We start from the raw sequence: 26819 nt of genomic DNA, 5'->3' as shown, positions 1-26819 counted from the left end.
CTTTCTTAACATTCATTTGCCATTTTGTACCACTTACTTGACCATTACCATGCACTGCCTTTAGTGTTAACCATTACAGAACAGTGATTTTATTATTACAATAATAATTCATCTCCTCACAGAATAACTGGGGAAAAAACCAACAGTAAGTTTCAGGTGAGACTTTAAATGCATAAGCTGAAATATGATTGTATTATATAAGTGACATCAAAGTTATGTGTATACATTGGAAGTTTTTGGTAAGAGAATTGTGAAGATACAGTAGTTTTAATTTCTATAGACAGTATATCTAATATGCTATGCAGTAATCTGCAAAGGATTAACCTCACTTTGTGGTATATTTGTGTAATGGTGATTATGCTATAAAATACTACTTGAGTACTAGTCTTGTACATGGGATTTACTAGCCATCATTTATTAGCAAATTGTTCCCATTGTGGCTTATTGTATTTTAACAGAGTTGTGCTGAAGATAGTACCTTATTATGGAAGTTCCCTAGATTATTAAAACATTAAGTAGTAAACATATTAAAACACTGTATCACAGAGGTAAAACTAACGTTTCTTGGCATATTGGTAAAACAAAATACTGTAGTACCTGGGAAACCTGGTGTGGTTTGTATCAGACCTTTGCTCTTTCTATACTTGGCACACAGTAGGAATTTAATAAAGATCTTTCTTTTGAATGAATTAAATACATTTTTTGGTGAATTGCCAAGTCAGTGATCCCTCAGTGTTTGCATGTTGATTTATTTAATGTTTGTTGAATACTTACTAAAAATATCAGGTCTTGCTGTCATGGTGTGTACATTATAGTGGAATAAATCAGTCGAAAGCAAATTTTAAAAAACAGATAGTGGTAAGAGTTATGTAGAGAATTGAAATAGGGTGAGGTAATTTGATAGTGTATGACTGGGTGGCTACTTTTAAATTGGTCACAGAAGGCCTTTCTAAATAAGGTGACATTTAAACTGAGATCTGAATAGTAAGCACTCAGAGATGGGGAGAGTGTTTTCTGTAGGGAAAGACCTTTAAGAGTGTGTTTTGGGAATCAAAAAAGGCCTGTATTGTTGATCTAGTAGTTAAAGGAGAAGAGAGGTAAGGGATTAGAGTTAGGCAAGGGGCCAGGGCCTGTAGGGCTTTGTTATAAACTGAAGGTTTTCAGTGTAAAATAGGAGGCCTTTGGGGGCTTTTAAGCAGAGGAGAAAAATTATTTCTTTTATGATTTTAAAAGGTTACTTTGCTGTTTGGAGAATAGATAGCAGGAAGACCATTTAGAAGGCTTGCAGAAGTCTTAAGAGGTCAAGGCTTTGACCAGGGAAGTAGGAGTGGAGATACAAAGAGAGGTGGAGGGATTTGAGATATGATTGGGAGGATAGAGTTGAGAGAATTTTTTGATGCGTTGGAGTGGGGAAAATTGAGAAATCAAAGATTAAACATAGGTTTTGGTTGTATAACTTGTGTGAATACTTGTGTTCTTTCCTGAGATGTGGAGGGATGGGAGAGGGGCAGGTTTAGGGGTTGGGGTGGAAACTCAAGACTTAAGTTTAAGATGCCTATTAAACATTCAGGTGGAAATGACAAGGAGATTTGCTATGAATTTCCGTCCCAAAGGGGCATTTGGGCTGGAGTTAGAGACATGACAATAAGCAGCATATATGTTTGACCTCAATCCATTGGACTGGATGAGATCATCTTGCCACAGTCTTTTTCAGTGCCCATGCCTTGCAAAATTGAGTCCAAGTGCCTAGATTATCCCTTATGTTTAATTAACTTCTCTGCTACTGGAATTGAGGAACCCTGGTGAGAATGTAGTGGGATGGGGCTTAGGGCTGAAGCCTGGGATGCTATAACACGTGGAGATTGAGTACTGAAGAGGTCAGTTAAGGAGCAACCTTTGAGGTAGGAAGAATCCAGAGAAGAAAAAAGTTTCAAAGAGGAGGAAAAGGTCAAATGTATCTACTGCTTGAGAAATCAAAAGTAAGATAAAAACAAGAAACATGACTTTTGGTTTTGGCAACTTGGAGGTCATTAGTGACCCTAATGAGTAGTCTCCATGGAGTGTTAGGGCCAGAATTTAGTGGATTGAGGAATGAGTGGGAAACATGTGAAAATGATCACAATAATTCTGAGCGTCACAGCCTATGGTAGGCATCGTTTAAAACACACACACACACACACACACACACCCCAGAATTGTGGAAAATATGTAATAGTGTATGTTTTAAAAAGAAGAAATGGAGACCAGCATGATTGGTAACTTGCCTGGGGTCATACAGCAATGGCCTTGGTAGTTTCACTGTGTGAATGATGTTCTTGCCCATACTCTGACCTTCTGTTCCTTAATCGCTCATCCAGTGATCTTTCCTTCTACTCTACCTCAGTTATTCAGACTCAAGACTGGTAACTAGGTCTTATCACAACCAGTAACTGTAGCTCTTACCCCCATCCACAGTAATCAGTGTTTAGTATCCCACTTTAACTTCCCTCTGATTCCAGTGCTAATGAGACTTAACAGTCTATTCCATCCATACTCCTTTTCACTGGCCCTCCCCTCGTGCCCAGCTGAGATAGAGTCAGTGACTATAATCACTCCCTTGCAAGGGTCAGGTATAGCATGTCTCTTGAGCCAGGCTGCCTAAGTTTCAATCCTGGCCTTAGTACTTGCTGTGTGATGGGACCTTTGGCAAGTTACCCGATTTTGTGCCTTTTTCCTCATCTGTAAAAAAGAGAACACAGCCATGGAAGTACTAACCTCACAGGATTGTTTTGACGGTTATATGAGTTTGATATGATACACAGAGTGCTTAGTGACAGTGATTAACAACATGGTCCCACTCTCACTCCATTATTCTTGTTTGAAATACTCCAAATATGATTAAATTCAAGTCTGTGTTTGTACCTGTGCAGCTAGAAGGCGAACACATAGGCACCTTGACTTGTCTCACTTAAATTCCTGAACAATAATCGTAATCAGGCCCTTGTAGTGACAGTCATACATTTCACTATTCACTTTTCCACTGTCATAGGCAGATTTCATATCATCTTCTCTCTTTATTTTCAATCAGTGACCCTAGATTTTAGGTTTTATTGAAAATATAGAAACAGTCGGGACAGAACTTTTACAAGATCCTACTGGAACTCCCTACCTGCTAGCCTTTTATTGTGGAAATAGCTATGTATTGTGGATGGTGCTATCTAAGGCCAATCCACCCCCACTTTACCACAGCATCCTAAACTCTTGTCGTTTATGAAGGACATCACTCCATCAGTTCTCCTTTTCTACATCATTGATTTTTCCATTTCTAAATTTATTTAATTTATTTCTGCATTGGCTCTTTGCTGCTCTGCGCGGGCTTTCCCTAGCTGCGGCGAGCAGGGGGCCACTCTTGTCTGTGGTGCTCCGGCTTCTCACTGCAGTGGCTTCTCCTGTTATGGCGCACGGGCTTAGTTGCTCCGTAGCACGTGGGATCCTCCCGGACCAGGGCTTGAACCTGTGTCCCCCTGCATTGGCAGGCAGATTCCCAACCACTGTGCCACCAGGGAAGCCCAATTTTTCCATTTCTAGAGTATCTAAACATTTTCCTTGTCTTAATAAAATGCTCCCTTGTCTCCACATTTGTCTACTCCTCCATTTCTCCCTCTTCCTTACATCAGAACTTAAGAGTAGCTCTTGAGTCTGTTTGCTTTTTTTTTTTAACATCTTGCTCTTTCAAATACATCATGCTATTCCTAAACTAGAGGAGAATTTTCTGCCACTTTATAGTTGCCCTGTGCCCTTGAGCATAGTACTTAAATCTCTTTTCTTGTGAGTAAAATGGGAGTAATAATATTTTACCTGCCTTCCTCGTAGAGTTGATCTGAAAATCAGATGAGATTATGGATCTGTAAAACTTTTGGTGAATTGTGAAATCAGAAATAAATCTATGCAATTTGTTTTTTAACAAGTCCTGTTTACAGTTATTTTGATCAGTGTTTTCACTGTCCTTTTTGAACAAGGTTTGTGTGAGATATCCTCATTTTCTTAGCTTGATGTAATCAGCAATTTCAGTGTTGAGAGCAGTGCTCTGCCTTTAGCTTGGAAATTGAGATTATTTGATAGATAATGTATAAAATTTCTGTTGCCTTTGGAAAGAAATGTGCTAAATTTAAGCCTGCTGTAGAACAGTGAATCCTGCTGAAGGACACCATGTCTGTTGCCTATAAGTTTGGATAAATACATTCCTTGTGTAATGTCTCAAAGAGCTAATTTTATAATAGAATGAACTTTATAAACCCTTTAACATTATATATACCTATTCCAGCAGAGGAAGTAGACCAACTACAAATGACTAATATGTACGAATAGGTCCTAGATACTTCAACAGGTAGATAAAAATTGTTATTTGTCTCTCCCTCTGCCCTCTCTGCCACACACTTCTGGTTGAATGAGGTAGGTGGCTTCTTGGTAGTATGTTAGATCCATTTTCTGCCTATATAGAAACTTGAAAATTTACAAGAACTTGGAAGTTTCTACTTTTCAATCTTCAAAGTCTGTGTCTGTTTTGATTGTTGAAACCATACTGTTAGGGATATATTTTATAATAGAAGAGATTAAATTGGCGTAAATAGGTAGGTTTAGGAGCCTGAATACCATAGTTTCTGTGGGGGGAAATTAATTCTGTATTTAAAATTATATTTTAAAAAGTAGCCTTTTGGATCATAACCCTAATTTGAGAATTGGTTGCCTTTGTTTACTGTTTATCCACATATTATTAATACTGTAGTCTTAGTTATTCTTTCAGTTAAAAAAAAAAAAACTTGTGCCACATTTTTTTCATTCCTTGGGTCCAGTGGGGAGATTTTTCCTGTTGCACTGATGTCAACCAACATCTTCATAATTCTGTTTTTAGAATTAGCAGAAACTGACTTTGTGGAAGAGATTCAGGAAATACTCCTTGGTGCCTGCACCAGTTTCTCAAATGGAAGGATACCACCCAAGGAACCAAAGAGGAAAAAGCTTTGCCCATAGCGTAAATCTATGAAATTCTTTTGTAAACATATTTGGCTTTAGGTCTCTGTTTCCTTTTGCTAATGGTTTAATTGCCAAAACTTATTTGCTCTTACTAATTTTTTTTTTTTTTTTTTTTTTTTTTTTTGGTGGTACGCGGGCCTCTCACTGTTGTGGCCTCTCCCGTTGCGGAGCACAGGCTCCGGACACACAGGCTCAGCGGCCATGGCTCACGGGCCCAGCCGCTCTGCGGCATGTGGGATCTTCCTGGACCGGGGCACGAACCCGTGTCCCCTGCATCGGCAGGCGGACTCTCAACCAATGCGCCACCAGGGAAGCCCGAAAGAACTACTTTTAATGGTGGTTGGCCTGAACTAGGGTAGTGCCATGGGATGCAATATAGTGTTCACATTGGGAGGTAGTTAGATGGTAAGTTGGAACAACTGGATAAATGATTTAATGTGAGGAATATAGGAGAAGGAAGAGACAAATACCTCACAAGGGAATGGGATGAAAAAGGATAACTGATCTGCTTTTGTGTTGGCACTTTTTCATAGTGATTATCTCCCTTTTGGGGAAAAAATAAAAACCACGTCAACTATGTTTAGTATTAGATGTTGAGTATATTTTTCTTTTAAAATGCACGGTTTCGTAAGAGAGAAGTATGTGGCTAGAAAAAATTTGACTTCTTGAGTGTTACCCATGCATTGTCTCTAGTTGAATCAATGATAAACTCCCATTCTTTATCTAGGGGGAAATAAGCATCAAAATGAAAGTTTAGTTCCTGCTTCTTATTTGTTAGCCCTGGAGAAGCCTGGTTATTTACTGGGATCATAGTGCTCAGTTTTAGATCCATCCTGTTGAGATGACTTACTGGGAGTATTGGCACGGGGTGCAGCACGGAGGAGTCATAACTACATTGGCTGCCGGACATAACCTTTCTAAGGGAAACCATGTGCGGAGTTGCTACCTTTTCCTTCTTTGCAACATCCAGAACGAAGGCCTTTCTTTATAGCTGTTTTAAAGTGTGCTCAATTTGATTGAGTTAGGGAAGACTTAGACAAAGTAGTCTAGAAACCGTCTTTCAGCAATTACATTATGGTTGAGATGCCTATGGGACATCCAGTGAAGGTGTCAAGTAGAGAGTCAGGAGAGAGCTGGGCTAGAGATACACATGACATACGAATGGTTCTTAAAACTAGGAGTAGATGAAATGGATTATCCTAGAAGTCTGTGTAGAAGAAAAGGCAGTCTTGGGCATAGCCCTAAGTAGCACTTAAAGGTCTCGCCAAGGAAGAGGATTTCAAAAAGGAGTGAACAAAGAGATAGGAGGAAAACCAGAAGAGTGTGGTGTTATGAAAGCCAAAGGAAAACAGTGCGTAAAGGAGAGATGAGTTAGTACTGTCAAATGCGGCAGAGAGGTCAATACTACAGAGAAGGACTAAGAAGTATCTGATGATGATGTTGCTGAATTTAGTGGTACTGGTGAGGGCAGTCTTAATGGAATTGTGGGAGTAGCACTACTGCAGAAAATAAGCTGCAGAATGAGAACACAGTCTGTGCTTCAGTTTATCAGCATTGTGTTGCACCCTGGAGTAATAAGTGTGGGGTTATGAGTAAGTAAAGACAATGTATAGTTAATTTTTTGAAAATTACTTGAGACTAAGAGGTGGAGGAGACTGTGGGGGATTTTGTGTGTTTTTAAGATGATAGAGAATTGGGTCTGTTTAAGTGTGAATGGGAATGAACTGGCTTTGAGGGAGAGGTTGAAAATACAGCTCGGCGGGGTGGGGGAGTAGGAAACATAATGAATCTAGCAAGGTACTGGAGAAAGGAATTAGATTTGAAGAGAGGGATAGCTCTCTTCAAAGGGAAGAGAAGATTGAGATTAGGTGGGGAAGAAGATTGAGATTAGGTGGATCTGGATGCAAAAAACCATATGTCAGTTTGGTAGCAGAAAGTTGAGGGTGTGAGTTCCTGTGGTGTCTTCTGTACCTTGAAGTAGAAAATGGTCATCTGCAGGGGGTTGCGGGGGAGTGTTGGGAATCAGATTTAGAGGAGAGTACAGGTTTCAAACAACCTCTTGGAGGAGGGAGGAGAGGGCTAACCAGGGGAACAGAAGGATTGGGGGTGTCGTTCTTTTTCTCCAGTAACATTTAGAAGACTGGATAAAAATGTGGATAGGCAGCTGGTTAGACATTAAAGGTGAGATGTGTTAGCTAAGTGAGGTAGAAGAGTATGACACCACAGTGGTTGAAGTAAATTTTATTTTGAGTACTGACAAATAAATTCAACTGTGCTCGTCCAGATGTGGAGTTTTACCTGGTAGGAGCAACAGAAAGGCAGACAAGTCTGTGATGTTAGGAAGAAAGTGATAGAAGCAGTGGCATTATTGTCTAAGCTGAATAGAGCTTGCAGTGAAGATCAGAATGAATGAAAGTAGAGGCTCAAGGAAACAAAGTTGTAATGAGATGCAAGACCAGGTGTAGTGAACAGTTACTGAGAGAGCTGGTGGGAATAGGAGATTGGCACTTACCATTTCAAAGAGCATTTTGGGGATGATGAGATTCAGCCTGTGTCCTGAATGACTGTGAGTAGATGACTTAAGTGGATTGGAAGTAAAGATCATTGGGTTGAGGTTAAGGAACAAAGCCAGAAGTTTGGACAGGTCAGGGAACCTGGTTCCAAAGTCTGGTTCACTTATTTTCTTTTTTTTTGATGCAGTTGTAAACAGGATTGTTTACTACAAGGTATTTTTTTCATCTTTATTGAGATATACTTCAAATACTACAAAAGTTCACGTATTTTCTTTGACACATGACCCAAGGTAGTTTTGCTGCGTTGAATCCACACACACACACACACACACACACACACACACACACACCCTCTGCCCCCAAAATGTCAAGGTGTCCTGGCATATTGCCCACAAAACATTATATCATTTGATACCCTTGTTCTGAGAGTGTGTCTCTTCACACTTAACACCAAAAATTGTTCAAGACAGTCTTTTCCAGTATGACCGTCTATTGGATTAATGATGTCTGACATTAAAATTTGTGCTTTTAGTTACTAATGATGTTGAGCTTTTCTTTTTATTGGGTGTATAATTGTGAATTGCCTGCCCCTGTCATTTGTCCATTTTTCTGTTGGCACAAGAACCATTTTCTACCATTTCTCTTAATTTTTTATTTGCCTTTTTTCTTTTGTTATGTGTCTTGTTATTTCTATTTGAGTTGCGTGCTTAGTTTATTAATTTTCCTTCTTGTTTAATAATAAACATGTTTAGTGTTAGTCTATGATTACTTTTTTAACCACATCATATAAGTATTGTTATGTAGAGTTCTCATTGTTATGTTTTAGTATTCTTTAATCACAGTTTTGGTTTTTTGAAGCGATGTTATTTAGTAGTAAAATGACTAGAGGGTTTTTGTTGTTGTTGTTTGTCCTCCTTTCCCACTCTTAATCATATATATAGCGGGTTGAGATTCTTGTGATGGATTTCCGCTTTGGGGATATCAGAATAGCAGTGATACTACTGGCCCACTTCAGGAAGATCAGTATAGCAAGGGTGATTTATGTGGCATTTGCAAAATACTCTGCTCTAAAGCTTGGAGTCAGAAGAGCTGGTTTTTGGATTTCAGCTACTACTTATAGTAGCAATGTGATTTGGGGAGGAACCCTACCTTTTGTGTCCCTATCGTGACAGTTTTCCACTTAAAGCTCAGAGCTATCAATTCAGACAATTTTTTTTTTTTTTTTTTTTTGCGATATGCGGGCCTCTCACTGTTGTGGCCTCTCCCGTTGCGGAGCACAGGCTCCGGACGCACAGGCTCAGCGGCCATGGCTCATGGGCCCAGCCGCTGCACGGCATGTGGGATCTTCCCGGACCGGGGCACGAACCTGTGTCCCCTGCATCGGCAGGCAGACTCTCAACCACTGCACCACCAGGGAAGACCCAGACAATTTTTAGAAGAATTCTGGGAACTGAAGGAAATGGAATTTTCCCCCTTGATTCTTGGTCATTTAAAGTAGTGAAATTTAGTTCCATTATGTCTCCTTGCCTTTTCTTTTTTTTTACTCCTATGCCACCCTACTTCAGAAATTGATTGCACTCTTTTTCTAAGTATCAATACTTCATAATGAACCTGTGGTCATGTAATTTTAGGGTTGGAAGACCATAAAGATCATGTATTCCAGTCCCTCTTTATAGATGAGACTGATGTTGAGAAAAACTGAGCTACCTGTTCAAGATCATTGAAGTAATACAGTGGTTCTCAAGTTTGGCTGAACTTTGAAACCAACTGTAAAGCTTTTCAAAAATATTGATGTCCAGACCCACCCTCAGAAATTATATTTTAATTGGTCTTTATAAAGCTCCCTCAGGTGATTATAATGAAACATTAGCCACTTTTAAAGTGAATAATTTGACTTTTAACATTCACATTTAACTTTTTTTTTATTATTGTGGACAAGACCACTTTATTTCTTAGACCTTTTAGATTAGAGAGCTTTTCTTTACTTTCTTACTCTGTGAGAAATAAGCCCATAAACTTTATAGTGAGAATCAAAACTTTCTGCTTTTGAAATCTTTATTTTGAATAGACTTATAAAGTCAACTGATAAAGTCTTTTTTTAAAAAACTGTGTACGTGGAACAGATGGTAAAACAGTTGATATGTTTATACTTCTACCTAGTAGTATGGGTTGTTAATAATAGGTCTTTCTGACGTAATATTATAAAGACATGATCTTTGAAGTTTTTGGAGTCATTAATAGTATGTATAAAATTTTTATTTTGCATCATTTGTTCAGATTCTGGATTTTCATTTGTTTAGACTTTTTCAAAAATCAAAAAATTTTTTCCTATAGGTAAGAGCACTGAAAGAGAAGATTGAATCTGAAAAGGGTAAAGATGCCTTTCCTGTAGCAGGTCAAAAATTAATTTATGCAGGTATGCATTAAATGCTGAAATTAATATGCCATTTTCTTGTGTACTGTGACATTCTTTAGTTTTAGAAATTGCCATCTTACAAACTGTAGTGTATACAAATTGATTGTCAGAAACATTGTACAAATAAAAGCAGAGAATGAACAGTCATTTGAATGTTATTAATATTCAGTCCTCTGTTTTTTCACATTTGCTTTATATATTTCTCCATCCAGTGATGTTAGATAGTTTTACTTATTAGTTTTATCTTTTGTAAGTATTATGTAACTGGCTGTATTTGTTTTGTTTTGTTTTTTGAATTTAAAAATTTTTTATTGAATTAGTTTGTGTGACATTGTATAAGGTGTACAGGGTGTTACTCTGATACACTTATATATTGTAATATGATTGCCAGTGTAACGATATTTATCGGATTACATGATTAGCAGTACAGTGTTATAGTCTGTGTTCATTATACTGTGCATTAGATCTCTATGGCTTATTTACTACTCATTAGAAGTTCCTACTCTTAAACACCATCACTCTTATCTCCCCCACGCCCCATACCCTTGGTAACCACCAAGATAAAATACTTTTCTTTTATAAGTTTAGGTTTTTAGATTCCACATATAAGTGATATCATACTTAGCATAATGTTCTCAAGGTTCATCATGTTGTCACAGACGGCAGGATATCTTCTTTCTCATGGGTGAATAATATTGTGTATATGGGTCACGTCTTTTTTATTCATTCATCCATTGGTGGGCATTTTGGATTGTTTCCATATCTTAGCTATTGTGAATAGTGCTGCTGTAGAGATGGGAGTGCATATGTCTTGTCAAAATCCTGTTTTCATTTTCTTTGGGTATATACCCAAAAGTGGAATTGCTGGATCATATGGTAGATCTATTTTTAATTTTTTAAGGAACTTCCATATACTCCATAGTGGTTGGACCAATTTACATTCCCACCAACACTGTATAAGGATTCTTTTTTTCACCACAACCTCACCAGCCCCTCTTGTTTCTTGTCTTCTTGATGATAGCTATTCTAACAGGTGTGAGGTAATACCTCGTTTTGATTTGCATTTCCCTGATGCTTAGTGATGTTGGGCATCTTTTCATCTGTCTGTTGGCTATTTCGATGTCCTCTTTGGAGAAATGTTGGTTTACTCCGCTGATTTTTAATCAGATTGTTTGGTTTTTTGTTATTGAGTTGACTGAGTTCTTTATGTATTTTGGATATTAACCCCATATCTGATATATGGTTTTCAAAAATTTTCTCTCATTCTGTAGTTTGTTCCATTCTGTGGAATTCTTTTCATTTTGTTATTTGTTTCTTGCTGTGCAGTGCTTTTGAGTTTGGTGTAGTCCCATTTGTCCATTTTTTTTATTTTTTGTACTTTTGGCATCATGCCCAGAAAATTATTGCCAAGACCAAAATCTCTGACTTTCTTCCCTACACTTTCTTCCAGGAGTTTTATGGTATCAGACCTTATGTTTAAGTCTTTGATCCATTTCAAGTTAATTTTTGTGAGTGGTGCAAGATAGGGGTCCATGTGTTTCTTCAGTTTTCCCATCAAGCTGAGCATCTTTTTTAATCTATTGGAATGAAACCATTTATACTGATTATGTGTATTAATGTACTTGGAATCATTCCTGTGAAATTAAATTTCAGTTTATCTGTATTTTAAATAAAATACCAAAATTGAAGAATACAGAAGACCTTATATGTCAAAAGACACTATAAATAAGCAACAGAAGAAAGATTAATATTCAGATTATATAAAGAGCTCTTACAAATCAGTAAAGAGAGGATGACCCAATTAAAAAGCAACAAAGGATATGAATAGGAAATTGTAAATTAACTAGCCTCACTAGTAACCAGAAAAATGTGTGTTAAAAATAGACTTGATATGTGAATTTTGTGGAGAAAATTCTTTTCTTTGTTCTTGAGAAGAAATACTGAGCACTGTCATTGTAGATGTTGGTAAGGTGGATCTTGAGTTGCCCATGGATTCTTGTTTCTTCCTACATAGAGATTTTAAAGTATTTTCTTAACTGAGGTGGTTTAGAGGAAACACCAGCCCTGTGATGAGGAATCAGAAGCCTGAAGAGATGCATGTAGTTGATGGCAGACATAAAACTAGAATTTCTGCTTCCTAGTCTTGGCCTGTTTTTTCAATCCTATGCTGAGTAGAGACACTATTCCCTTTTGTCTTAATGCTTGCACCTTTTGATTCAATAACGTTTTAAAAATGGAAAACGAATTTCAAGGAAAAGGAAGCCTGAAGGAATCCTGACCTTACATTTGTCCTTCTGCATGACTAAAATCTTACATAGTCTGTGTGCCTTACTCAGTTCTCTATTATCTTACCATTTCTGTGTATTAGGACACTATGAGTATCTTATTTTTATAGCAGTGGAACATTTCTGTGTTGCAGGTATCCAGTATTTGTGGGAGCAGGCAGTTCGTTCATTTTTCCTTCCATCAAGAGGGATTATAGGTTATTCCGGGGAAGGGGTGGGGAATCCTTGAGCATCTCAAAATTGAATTTTATTTGTCTTCATGATCTCCTCTTTCTCAGGACCTAGTTAATATTTCCTTACCCAGCAAGTCTTTTTTATTATAAGTAATAATTTTAAAGAAATGTTTGGGATTGAGATATCTACATACAGTATATGAGTTTGCTATCTTTTAGTCAAATATTTATTTATGCCTTCTTAACTAATCATGTATCCACTTATGTTTATCTTGGCTGACTGGTTAATCTTTTTCTTTGGGGAAAGTTTTAATAGAATTGATGTTGGTGATTGTTTTAACCTCAGTTAGTGTAAGACAAAGTTACGGTGCCTTCAGTAATATGTTTTTTTCTTAATGTGCTAGGCAAAATCCTCAATGATGATACTGCTCTAAAAGAATATAAAATTGATGAGAAAAACTTCGTGGTAGTTATGGTGACAAAAGTAAGTTTCAACCTCGTTGTATATATCTTTATGCATGTGAGTTTAAAAAAAAAAAAAAAGATGATCCCAAGTCTTGCTTTACACTTTCAAGTGAAAACAGTTTATACACATCCATAGTGGCATGCACTTAATTGTTATTAAAGATTTTAACAGTTTGCTTTGAGTCAACTATAAAGTTAATAGTTTCATATATTTGTAGTTTGAGCATAATTTTAAATATGTCAAAACAACTGATATGTGAAGTGTCATGTTAAAAATTATTAGGTATTGTTGGATTAGTAAAATCACTAATTGTATAATTATTAGAGAATGTGATTCTTAGAAATTGAATAAGTGTTTCTCATTTTGTAGTTTTTAATAAGAGTGCCTTAAAAGGATTTGCTAATTGATGTACTAGACCTAACAAATACTTCAGGGCCAAAAAGACATATAGATTAACAATTTCAGTGATATTTCTTAGCCAGTGGGATAGATTTTTAGAAACTAAAAAAGGGAAAAGACAGCTAAGCGAATGATGGAATGATTATTGTGAGAAGGTTTTTAACAGGAACTTTTTTGTGATTTATTGGACTGAAATAAAAGTCAAAAGTTTTTCTCTAAAGCAGAGAATGAATATGGATTCTTTCAGGATTTTTGTTTTATTTATATACTTGTTTAAAGATACGTAAACATGCAGTAGAGAGTTAAGACAAATAGAGGAGTGGTGGTGCTCATGATACTTTTAGGACTGAATTATGATCCTAAATTCTAAATTCCTAATAATCTCAGAAGAGCAGTGTTATTTGTAGCACCCAAAATAAATTTAAGTAGGTAATTGGAAACCAGTTTGTCAAAGACTGAAGATAGAATAAATGTGAGTTTCTTTTAAAGTCTCAAAGTAATTGATATATGCAGTAGAAAACAAAGTTGAACAAGTAAATTTTTTTAAAACATCTTTATTGGAGTACAATTGCTTTACAATGGTGTGTTAGTTTCTGCTTTATAACAAAGTGAATCAGTTATACATATACAAATATCCCCATATCTCTTCCCTCTTGCGTCTCCCTCCCGCCCACCCTCCCTATCTCACCCCTCTAGGTGGTCACAAAGCACAGAGGTGATCTCCCTGGGCCGTGCGGCTGCTTCCCACTAGCTATTTTACATTTGGTAGTGTATATATGTCCATGCCACTCTCTCACTTTGTCCCAGTTTACCCTTCCCCCTCCCTGTATCCTCAAGTCCATTCTCTAGTAGGTCTGCGTCTTTATTCCCGTCTTGCCCCTAGTGAACAAGTAAATTTTAATTATGGAATACTTTTGTAGTGAGAAATGAAAAGCAGCTAAACAGTTTATATGTACTGGACTTAATTTTTTAAAATCTATTAAGAACCATATTGATTTTGCTATATTTAAGCACTTATTAAATGTTAAACTTTAAATACACAGGAACAGAATCATATGAGGAAACTTTGCCTCATCTAGTTTTTTCAAAAATTGTGGTACACAACACAAAATTTACAGATTTAACCATTTTTAAGTGTTTGGTTCATTGGCATTAAATGCATTCACATTGTTGTGTAGCCATCACCACCATCTGTTTCTAAACCTTTTTTCATTTTCCCAAACTGAAACTCTGTACCTGTTAAACAGTAACTACCCATTTCCCCCGCCCCCCAGCCCCTGACACCACTGTTCTCCTTTCTATGAATGACTACTTTTCACACCTCGTATAAGTGGAATCATACAGTATTTGTCCTTTTGTGACTTGTTTATTACCCTTAGTATAATGTCTTCAGGGTTCATCCGCATTGTAGCATGTGCCAGAATTTCTGTCCTTTTTAAGGCTGAATAGTATTCCCTTGTCTAGTTTTATCATACATAGTACATAGTGGAAAATGTGGTAGCCACACATTTGGGTATGTATTTGTTATGGTCTTATTTCCTTTAGTATTATAGTAACGTTGACTATTTAGAACATAACTAAGAGTTAAGCAGGATAGGTAAGTCCCATCCCCCTACCTTGCACAAGGCACTTTTTTCCAGTACACTCTATACTAGCTCAAATAGAACAAGGCACAAATCCACTCATTGCATTTACAGTTTGTTGATTTATACTTGGGGCAAATTATATTGAATTTTAATCTCATCTTCCATCAAATCAGTTACCTTTTCACCTTAGGTAAGTTATGAGCTAAGCAGGTAGTGAGTATTGATAGGCTGTAGAAGAATAAAACTCATATAATATGATTTTTACCCATATGTAATTGCTTTTTGCTTGGTGGGAATGTTTATGGCTCTGATTCTAGTTCAGAAAGTGCTGAGCATGCGGTTATAACTTTATTTGGCCTTTATTTGTCGGTTTAACTGTATATACATCTCAAAAGTTATGTTAATCTCTTTGTACTTACACCTATTGGCTTGTAGTCCATACTGGGATTTTCTTCCCTCCTCTAAAATACAGTAGACTTTCTGGCATGTTCATTAATCATACTTCTGTTTATACTTTCATTTCAAGAAAGTTATTTTTGTTGCTTTCAAATGATGATAAATACTTTGAAGTTGTAACCAAGAAACTTTAATTGTGAAGTTTTGGGGGGGAATTATGTGGTTCTTTTTCTGGATACACATTCTGTACATTTTAAAATACTTGCTTCTTTTGGTTCTTTTTCATAATGATCCAAAGACTGAAACCGTTGGCTAAAGCTAATGGAAGTTGATAGTTAATATATATGCTCTCATCAGCTTTGAAAGAATAACATAAATAGTGATTCAGATTGCCGCTATTGATCACTCATTATGTCACCTTACAAAATTATTTTCAAGTTACAAACTTGTATTAGTGTTATGTTTGTTTGTAGCATCCAGAGATCAGGTAATAATGCAGTGTTTTGTCATAATGCATTATTTTGATTTGTAATGTGTTTAGCCCAAAGCAGTGACAACACCAGCACCAGCTACAACTCAGCAATCAAATTCTGCCACCACTACCACAGTTAGTTCCTCCACAGCACCAACTGTGGTTCAGGCCCCAACCCCTGCCCCCACTTTGGCTCCCACTCCCACACCTGCATCTGTCACTCCAGCATCAACGACAGCGTCTTCTGAACCTGCACCTGCTAGTGCAACGAAACAAGAGAAACCTGCAGAAAAGCCAGCAGAAACACCAGTGGCTGCTAGCCCAACATCAACTGACAGGTGAGAACTGGATTCTAGGAAATTGTATAGGAATATGTTCATAACAGTGGCTTCATGAATGTATTTATTTTGATTACTGTTTTGATCAAACTAACTTTCTATCTACTATGTTAAACTTTTTCTAAACTTTGAACCCTGACTAAAGCAGTATGCTTGTGTCTGTTCGGTAATCTGAATTTGTATACTCTGCATTTTTTTTTTTCTCCCAGGGTGAAGGGAAAGGGGTCAAAGTCATTATTCATTTTGTGTAGAAAAGTTAGGAAATACAAATGACCATAAAGAAGAAGAATTATAAAATAATCTGACAGTATATTATAGCTTGACACATTATAAATAACTTGACATTTTTCCCCCAATCATTATTATATTTGACCTATATTCTTTCACTATTGTCACATCTATCATAAACATCCTTCCATGTCAGTAAATTTTTCCAGTTGCTACGTAGTATTGTGTTTGGGTCTAACATTTGTTAGGTCTTAACCTTAGAAAAGAAATTAACGTCTTTGGATTTTTCCTCATCTGTAAAATGTGGATGACAGCAGGACCTATCTCATAGAGTTGTTATAAGGATTAAATGAAATAAGTAAAAGATATGATATAGCACATGGCACACAGTATGTGCTGAGTAAGTATCTACATCTTTGTGAAGTTGTATAGAAATTTAAGTTTTTGCCTATGTAGATCTTTAGAACAGAAGAAAAAGTGCTGGGATACTTGGGGAGCAAAAAAAAGTTCTTGTGGGAAGTTGGCAGTTAGGATTATTGAGTAGTTTGTGACAAAGGTTTTTTTCCCCAATGATAAATAAAATAACCAAAACAATGCTTCAGTTCTCTTGGCTGGAAATCATACACGGGAATCTCTTCTTTATCTGAGAGCCTGAGTTGCTTTGTGTCCAGTATGTATTGGCACTGAAGCAAGCGGTTTGTATTTTGTGACTTTGGTGCAACTCAGGACCTCAGTGGCAGTAGAGTCCTGGAATTAGGACCAGTCACAATGGAAAACTATGCAGCATTTGGAAACACTGACATAGAAGGATGTCTGTGATAAATACAATGATGAGAAAGAATTTAGTCATGAATTCTTTCTCATCATCTTTCATTTTAGTGTTCTGTCTTTGAGTGCCGTTTCTTTGAGTCAGTCAGCCACGTTGGGAGGGGTTTGAGTCACCTGGTTTGTTGCTGCTTCGGGCCTCTTTTCAAGGATTTAATTCCCCAAGAGAACACAGGTTCAGGTAGTAAAATATTTTCCCTATGTCAGCCTGCTGTACTTTGCTTTAGGCATTCTGAAACACTGTTGCCTAATTTGGTACTTCTCCCATGTGCAGCTAGAATTGCATACAATCACCCTTAACTAGTGGGAGACAACCCAGAGTCGGCCTATGCTATTGCATCTAAAGGCTGTTACATCTTTTCTGTGTATGGGAGGGAACTTATAAATTTCACAAATTGGTTTTCCAAATCATTTAAACATTGTAAACTTAATTAAATATGTCTTGAGTTGGTACAGTATATCTTATTTTCTTAATTGCTTTAAGCTCCTTTTAAAAAGCTCCATAGTGTAAGAATTCTCAAATTGATCAATCCATTTTAATGTGCTAATATCATCAATTCAAGTTTTTTTATTATCTCTATTCTTTTTATTTCTTCTTGGGGGTACAGTTTTATTCATCTGTTCTCAAGAGTCAGGATTATCTTTTCAGACCCATAGAGATTACGTAAAGGAGTTGATGGTCAGAAAAGCAGGCTCCAGAGTTGCCTACTTACTTGGGCTTTGTACACCAACCTTTTACTTTTTTTTTTTTAATATAAATTTATTTATTTATTTATTTATTTTTGGCTGCTTTTGGTTCTTAGTTGCTGTGTGTGGCTTTCTCTAGTTGCGGTGAGCAGGGACTACTCTTCGTTGGCAGCGTGTGAGCTTCTCATTGCGGTGGCTTCTGTTGTTGCGGAGCACAGGCTCTAGGTGCGCGGGCTTCAGTAGTTGTGGCACGTGGGCTCAGTAGTTGTGGCTCACGGGCTCTAGAGTGCAGGCTCAGTAGTTGTGGCGCACGGGCTTAGTTGCCCAGCGGCATGTGGGATCTTCCCAGGCCAGGGCTCGAACCCATGTCCCCTGCATTGGCAGGCGGATTCTTATCCACTGTGCCACCAGGGGAGCCCAACCCTATACTCTTATTTCCCCAAATTATACACCTCAGAGAAGGATAGCACAGAAAGGGAAGGGAGGGAAGCTCAGAAAACCAGCTGCTTAAATGTGCCTTAGTTTCTTCATTTGTGCTATAAAACATTTAGTGTCTTATAAAGCACAGAACTCAGTGAGATAATTATCAGGAGATACGCTGGTATGAATTTTGAGGAGTGTCAGAAAGTTTGTTTATCACCCTGGCCTGACATTTCATTATTAGGGATTTGTTTCTTTCGGTCAGTTTTTTTCTTTAAAAACCACATATTGCAGTGCAAATTCCACTTGTTGATATCTACATTAGAGAAACTGCACTTGTGCACAAGGACTGTATTGCTTGTAATTGAGGACAAATTGGAACCAAGCTAAATATCCATTAGTAAGGGCATGCCTCGACATGTTATTTGTATTAAGAGAACTGTGCTATTCAAGTGTGGTAGTGAATAGACAACATCGGCATCACTGGGAGTTTGTTTGAAATTAATTGTTAGTCTCCACCCTAGACCTCTAAATAAGAATTTCTGGGCGTGGGTCCTAGAGATCTGTATTTTAACAAGCTCTCCTGGTGAATTTTTAGGCTTCCTAAAGTTTGAGGAGCTCTGATATCCAATACGACAGGCCAGTTAAAGTATGCAGTATATATGCATATTAAATAAATGTGGTTTCAAGGCTTTGTTATCAAGTGAAAATAGCAGATTGCAGAACAGTATAGGCAATAACCACAAACCAAACAAAAGCCACATAACAACATTGCATATTTTCTGTGGGTGGCATATTAATGTGTAGAAAAACAGTAGCAGAGGGACAACACACTAACTGATAAAGTGGTTTCCTCTGCAGATGGGGAGGGGAGGAGTGTTGAGGCAGAATCAAGATTGAATGGTGGTTAAACGGTATCTCAGTCTTACCTGTAATGTTTAAAAAGAAATTTTAAAACAATGTGCAAAAATAGCACAAATTGTTCTATAAAAGAACAGTAACAAAGGGGTCTAATTCTACCAGATAGTAAAATGTATTATGCATGGTAATGATTACAATTTAGTATGGCTCTTAACTAGAAAGACTGCTTGGTGAAATAGTAGTCTAGAAACAGAACAAAATACATACAGTGACTTAATATAAGATAAAAATGTAATTTCAGACCACTGTAGGGAAAATGCTATTAGGATAAATGTCTAGCCATCTGGAGGTAAAAAAAAGATGGATCACATCTTACACTCATAAAAATAAATTTTAGATGGATAGGGATTTAATGTAAAAGTGAAACCATAAACTAGAGGAGAGCATGGGAAAATAATCTTAACCCAAAAAAGTCTTAAAAGGAATGATTAATACATTTGACTACAGAAAGAATTTAAAGGTTGGAAACCAAACAAAAAATGTCTTTATAGTTTGATTTGGTCAATTAAATGGAATACTATGCGCCCCTGGGGAAAATTCAGGCAGTTGTAGTTCTGCTGACATGCAGTGATTGTTCAAACACACAACAACAAGACACAGGTCAGGTCTAAGGCAGGATAATTTGTTTTCCTATATATATAGTATAGAACTGTAGTATATAGTTCTTTTTGAAATTTTGCCTTCTACATGTTAATTTTACTATCTAGTTGATGAAGATACATTAAAAATTATACCAAAGTATTGTCTTAATCATAACAATCATGTTGAGTGTTATGATACCAGGCACTTTGCTGAGCACTTTACCAGCAGTAACCCTACCCACAGCACTTCGGGGTACATGGGTACCATTGTTGACCTCATTGTATTGGTGAAGAACTGACTGAGGCTTACAAAGTAATTTATGAATTCAAACTTAGGTATTTCCGTTACTCTTACTATGCTGTAGGGTTTTCTCAGAGCTGAAGTCTACTGTGTTTTGTTTCTAAAATTGGGCCAGAGGTATATGTGTGTATTGTGTTGTGTGTATGTTTTACTCAAAACTGCTAACTGCTGTCTTTACCACTTTTGTAAACCTCAGTTTATTTTTCTTTGGCCTTCTCTTTATGGTCCTTCATTATTGTGTTTGTGTCTTCTTTGTTTTCTAGACTCATCTTCTGCAATTGCCTAACAAAACTTAGTCCTTCTAAACTGGCTTAAAACTTGGTTACAGCTTGGGTCTATCCTGCCTCTGCATCTTCTTGTTTATGCTGCGTTCCTTGACCTGAAGGCTTTCTTGCAGTTTCTGTGTTCAGAACTTAACTATAAGACCTAATGAAATTCTACTATGTAAAGACTTCCCAGGCCTTTCCAGCCTAATGCAGTTTCTGCATGTGCTGTTTATCATATACAGCTTTTGATATTTCTTTTACTGTGACTTGACTTATAGATTAATTTTTCTTGTAAATTCTTTCAGGGAATTAGTTGTATGTTATCTTTTTTGTATTCCTTAAATGGTAAGCTCTCTGTAAGGATGTTCTTTTATATCTTTGGACATTTTAAATGATGGATTTGCAGAACAGAATGAGTATTAAAATTGAAAATTCTTCCCATGCCGTAAATGTTATGGATAAAGCTTTGGGGTTTAATCTGGAAGCCTTTTTGAACACTGTAGCCAGACTTCTACATTCAATTAAAATCAAAGAATCTCTACAAATTGGATAGCTACTAAACTTTAAGGTAGATTTTACATACTTTCTGATACATGATTTTCTAAAAACATTTTACAGTACATCAGGTGATTCTTCTCGGTCAAACCTTTTCGAAGATGCAACAAGTGCACTTGGTAAGTATCTACATTGTAAATTACCTTGTAAGAGACAGAGAGGAGGTTTAAGTTTCATTTTTCTAGATCACGAAAATGTTCATTTTCATCGTTGCTTACAATCAAGCGGCTAAATGATTTAGATAATTCAGTTGATGTTACTGAAGACTTCTGTAAGTTAATGTTTTATATATTGAATCCTTTAAATTGTATTGTTAGAGTTAAGCATACTTCTTGCCTTAAAGCAGATAGTTTTCCATTTTCCAAATGTGGGGTTTAAATGAGGTTTTAACAAAGTTTGATCTGTGTACAGGTTTATTACAAAGTATCTTTGAAATGAGTATAAGATGTTACTAAATCTGTCTCACATTTCATCTTTATTCACCTCCAGCCTTCATTCCACCTTGTAGCCTTATAGGTCCCCATCTGCATCTTGTTGCTTGTATTGTACTTGCAGTGAAAGTGCCTTTTTATCCCGACTTTCAGTTTTACCTGTTGAATAATGTCTTTCCATCCTTCCCTTCACATCTAATCTGTCAAAATCAATTTGGGGTTTTTTGCCCATTTTCCCACTGTAACTATACCTGGTACAGTGCCTGCTATAAGTACTCATTATTGGTCTGTTGGGTGGCAACCCCATTCCTTCCCTTTGGTACTCTTCTGTACTACATGAAATGGTAGGGAGGTAGAAGGCTGGGAACAGGTGGGAATGGCAGCTTCAGTAGAGTATGGGCTTCTGGATTCCTTGTTTAGCTGCTACAGCAGCAAGGTTCCAACAGCAGTAGTATCTCACAAGATATGGGATTGGCCCTCTGACCTAATTGAACTTGAACTCCATGGCACCCTCATTGCCATGGAAAATGGCTGGCTGATTTCCCATAGCACATAGGGGCAAAATAGTTGTTTAATCAACTTAAGATCACCTGGATGTACCAAACCCACATTCCTATCTTTGAGAGACTGTTTTCTGGGATTACTCTGCTTCATATGAGTTACTGTCCAACAATCAGGAAAACAGAAATCACTCTATTTCAAACAGGAAAAGGCTTAATCTTAGGAGATTGTTGCAGAGGTGCTGGAACAGCTCAAGATTACCCAGAGATGAGTAAAGGGCTCTGTAGCCTCAGAGCTGAAACCAGCTAGCGCGTGCCCCTGCTGCTGTCGGAGGCTGTGGCTGTTGCCGTTGCTGCTTAAGCTGGAATGCACTGATGCTGCTGGGCGGAAGCCCAGGAGTCCACAGCTCTAGTTGCTCCTGCTCTAGTCTCTGGTCGTGGTGTCTTACCTTTTACACCTTGCATCTCTTAGAACAGCAGTTCTCAACTGTATGGTCTCGAGACCCCTTTACTCTTTCATCTTTAATTTATCCAGTCTTTGTGTTGATACCTTGCTTCTTTAAATATTTCTTCTTTGACTTCTGTGACACCACTCTTTTCCTGAACCGTACCTCTGACTATTCCTTCTCAGGCTTTCTGGTTAATTCTTTCTATCTCACCTGGCTTTTAAATGTATGAGTTTTCTTTGGTTCTGCTCTAGGTCATAGTTCAAAGTTCAGACGTGGGAATGGCAAATACCACCCATATACAGTTGACACTTGAACAACACAGGGGATAGGGGCGCCAACCCCATGTAGTCAAAAATCCATCTATAACTTTACAGTCAGGCCTCTGTATCCACGGTTCTGCAGAGTCAACCAACTATGGATCATGTAGTAGTGTACTAGGAATAGACTTAATCTGATTATTAGTGGATCTATGCAGTTCAAACCCATATTGTCCAAGGGTTAACTGTACTACAAGCGTTCTCAAAATTAAAACTCTAGAACATATCTCCCTCTGACTTCCCAGACTCATTCTTTAAGCTGCCAGCTGGAAAACCTATAACCTCCACAAACTCCTTAGGTTCCAAATTTATTAATTTTTAATTCCCCCATCTGATTCTTCTCCTTTGTTCCCTTCTTGCTTGCATCATCTTCCACTCTCTACCAAAGTATTGGCATCAACCTTGACCCTCTGCCTCTCTTGGCCCAGTGAGGCCAGGAGTCCTATTGATCCTCCTTCCTAAAGTCTCTGGAATATTTGTTTCTACTGCCACTTAATTGCCTTGGTTCATGTCCTTACCTTACTGATGCTCTTCTGTTACCCTCTTTTAGCTGGTCTATTCCCTGCCACAGTGGAGTTTCTAAAAGGCAAATCTAAATGAGGTCATTGTTCCTTTCACAGCACCTCCTAACCTAGAAGATAAGTACAAGACTTTTTTTTTTTTTAATATTTATTTATTTTTGGCTGTGTTGGGTCTTAGTTGCGGCATGCGGAATCTTTCATTGCGGCGTGCAGGCTCCTTGTTGTAGCGCGTGGGCTTCTCTCTAGTTGTGGTGCGTGAGCTCAGTAGTTGCGTCATGCGGGCTTAGTTGCCCTGTGGCCTGTGGGATCTTAGTTCCCCGACCAGGGATCGAACCCACATCCCCTGTGTTGGAAGGCGGATTCTTAACCACCAGGGAAGTCCCCCAAAACTCATTCTTAATGACATCTTCTTCATCACTTCATCATTAACTCTGTCTCATGTTGCTCATTGCCCCTAATTTTTCTAGGAGTCATTTCCCTCATACTTTCAGGATCTAAAGAGTATCAAACTTGAGTGTAGGCATTTCTTTTTGAGTTTTTATAACTTGACTAAGAAGTGTGATTTTAGGACGCATAGCATCAAGGAGAGGCATGGGAGCTCTGGAGTCTAGACAGCTTGTGTTTGTGTCTCTGCACCATGACTTAACAGCCGTTGATCAAATTGTTAATCTTTCTAAGCCTCAGCCTCATAATCTTTAAAAGGAAGGGAAAATAAACCTTTCTTATAGAGTTCCTGTAAGAATTAAATGAGAAACACTATGTTAAAATAGTATAGTTATGATACTCCACAGCTCTTAATTTTGTTTATTATTGATAATATTTTCTGTTTCTGGGAACTAGATTACTGAAAGTGTATTGGCACCTGAGTGATTTGTGCTAGAATTGTATCAGTGGGTATTTTAAAAGATAAAAATAGCTTAAGTACTTTATGGAATAGGTAGGGAAAAGTCATTACTCTAAACCAAGATATCAAATGCTGAATTTGCTCAGTGATACTTAGTTTTTTAAGCTATGCTTTCATAGTTATTAGATAACTTTATTGAAAATTTTGCCATCAACAAAGTAGAAAGGCAACTTATGGAATGGGAAAAAATATTTGCAAACCATGTATATAGTAAGAGGTTAATATCCATGATATATAAAGAACTCATACAACTCAATAGCAAAAAAAAAACCAAACCAATTTAAAATGGGCAAAGTACTTGAATAAACATTTCTCCAAAGAAGATATACAAAAGACCAACAAGTGTATAAAAAGATGCTTAACATCACTAGTTGTTAGGAAAATGCAAATTAAAACCACAATGAGATACCACTTCGGGCCTGTTAAAATGGCCATCATCAAAAAGACGAGATATAGCAAATGGCTGGTGAGGATGTGGAAAAAGGGAACCCTTGTAAACTGTTGGTGGGATTGTAAATTGGTGCAGCTACTATGGAAAACAGCATGGTGGTTCCTCAAAAATTAAAAATGGAACTACCATATGATCTAGCAGTTCCAGTTCTGGGAATCTATCTAAAGGAAATGAAAGCACTAACTTGAAAAAATACCTGCATCCCCATGTTCATAACAGCATTATTTACAATAGCCAAGACATGGAACAAACCTAAATGTCCATCGATGGATGAATGGATGAAGAAGCGGGGTTGTGTGTGTGTGTGTGTGTGTGTGTGTGTGTGTACACATAATGAGGTATTACTCAACCATAAAAAGTGAGGAGTTTCTGCCATATGCAACAACATGGATGGACTTGAAGTTATTATGCTAAGTGAAATAAGTCAGAAAGACAGCTCCTATAGGATCTCACTTATATGTAGACTCTTCAACAAAGCAAATCATCAAACTCAAAGTGGTTTCCAGAGGCAGAGGATGGGGGATAGGAAGTTGGAAGAAGATGGTCAAAAGGTACAAACTTCCAGTTATAAGATAAATACTAGGGATGTAGTGTACAACATGATGATTAGGTAGCTAGCATTGCTGTATGGCATATAGGAAAGTTTTTGAGAGTAAATCCTGAGTTCTCGTCACAAGGAGAAAAAATTTTTTTCTTTTTGTTGTATCCATATGAGAAGATGGATGTTAGCTGAACCTGTTGTAATCATTTCACAATATACGTAAGTCAAGCCATCATGCTCTATGTCTTTCACTTACACAGTTATACAGTGATGTATGTCAATTATTTCTCAATGAAACTGGGTTGGGGTTTTAGTTTAGTGTAATATACTATAGTTTTAGTGTAATATACTATATGAAATAAGAAAAAATTCTGCAGAAAAAAATTATTCAACTGATTTTGTCACCTGTATATCAGGGAAACAGTAAAGCAAAAATGGCATGGTCCCTAGCAAGGTTGAACCTGTGATGGGGGAAAGAAAATAGAGTGAAACATAAAATAAATTGCAAATCATGATAAGTGATATTTAAAAAATTAATGGCTTCCATAAAGAAGAACAAAAGGCACTTATATTTAGGCTAGTCAGGCAGTACCTCTCTGAGACTGTAGCATTTAAATTGAGAACTGGAGCATGTAAAGGAACAGACCATCAAAGAAGCCTGGTGTGTGTGAAGGTCCTGGGGCAGAAGCTGTGACTTGTGAAGCAAGAAATGGATTGTTTGGAGTGTGGCACATGCAGGGTTGTTGAGGTTGGGAGCCCAAAATGAGATTAGGTTTTCTTTCTTAAAAACTCACTTTTGCAACTGGCTGAAGAATGGATTGTAGGCTTGGGGGCAGGAGAGGAAGCAGGGCATAATCTAGACCAGAGATTGTTGTAGACTGGTCTTGAGTTAAGGCAGGGAGAAAGAGGAAGCTTGATAGGTTTGGGATATATTTTAGAGATAGGACCTACCAGGTATGCTAGTGGATTAGATGCAGAAGGAGAGGAAAGGGAATTGAAATCACCAAGGTTTCTGGTTCAAACACTTGGATGGATAGAGGTGCTGCTAATTGAAGTGGAGAAGGCAGATGATAAATGGTGGGACATGTTTGAGGGGGAATCTTTGAGATCCAAAGTCACATGCTGGTATTGGTTGTGGAGTGAGCAGAATGTGAGAAGTGGACACGGCATGTACAGACAGCTATGGCTGTGAAGGGAGGAGAGCAGACGGATGGACCAATTCCTGAAAGAGAAATGGGATGCAGTCAAGGGAGGCGTGTTTTTGTTTTTAGGATGACATTCTAGGACATAGGTAACTGCTGATCAAGATAATTAGGTGGGCAGGAAAGGGTGGGAGATGGACAAGAAGTGTGGTAGCTTTAAGTTTAGTGGGAGAGAGTTGGCTTTCTTTAAATCAGAGTGTTGTCTGACATTTCCATGAAGAGTGAATCAGAGTTGGAGAGATCCTGTGGGAAATGCCTTACAGGGATAATTGTACCAGTTTTATACGGTATAGGACATTCTAACTTTCTAGCTTCCAACCTCCCTTTCCCCTCTGCTTTGATAACAGAAGGTGTCCAAGGAAAACAACTTATTACAGCACAGTTGATTTTGTGAAGTGTCCCTGCTACTTGTTCTCAAAAATCAGTTCATCTGTCTCTTCTTCCAGTTTGCCTGCCCTGACTTGCTAATTCTTTTCTATGTTTGTGCTACACTTGTACTTGATATTTTTATTACGTGTATTAAACATACTGTATTTTCCATTGCTGCTCTGTACCACAACTTAGTGGTATAAAACAACAGATTTATTATCTTATTATAGTACTGTAGGTTAGAAGTCTGGTATGGAGCTCACTGGGTTAAAATCAGAGCTGCATTCCTTTCT

At 37.5% G+C, this 26819-nt stretch overlaps 1 protein-coding gene across 5 annotated transcripts in view; it reads left to right on the top strand.

Moving 5' to 3' along the window:
* Positions 1–26819, top strand: part of RAD23B (RAD23 homolog B, nucleotide excision repair protein) — a 44724-nt gene that overhangs the window by 3631 nt on the left and 14274 nt on the right. For 4 of the 5 annotated variants that reach the window (XR_004350373.1, XM_032634875.1, XM_032634877.1 and 1 more), the window contains 4 exons: positions 9861–9942; positions 12805–12884; positions 15789–16057; positions 20905–20960. Coding sequence is in view for 4 of the 5 variants with exons in the window: in XM_032634875.1 (XP_032490766.1) it covers positions 9861–9942; positions 12805–12884; positions 15789–16057; positions 20905–20960 (487 nt within the window). In the remaining variant the exon portion in view is untranslated. The remainder of the gene's footprint in view (positions 1–9860; positions 9943–12804; positions 12885–15788; positions 16058–20904; positions 20961–26819) is intronic. The other variant, XM_032634878.1, reaches the window with a different exon arrangement.

The sequence above is a fragment of the Phocoena sinus genome, chromosome 6, assembly GCF_008692025.1.
Source record: "Phocoena sinus isolate mPhoSin1 chromosome 6, mPhoSin1.pri, whole genome shotgun sequence".
Taxonomy (NCBI): Eukaryota; Metazoa; Chordata; class Mammalia; order Artiodactyla; family Phocoenidae; genus Phocoena; species Phocoena sinus.
The sequence above is the reverse complement of the archived record's forward strand: the minus strand, read 5'-3'. Positions and strand labels throughout refer to the sequence as shown.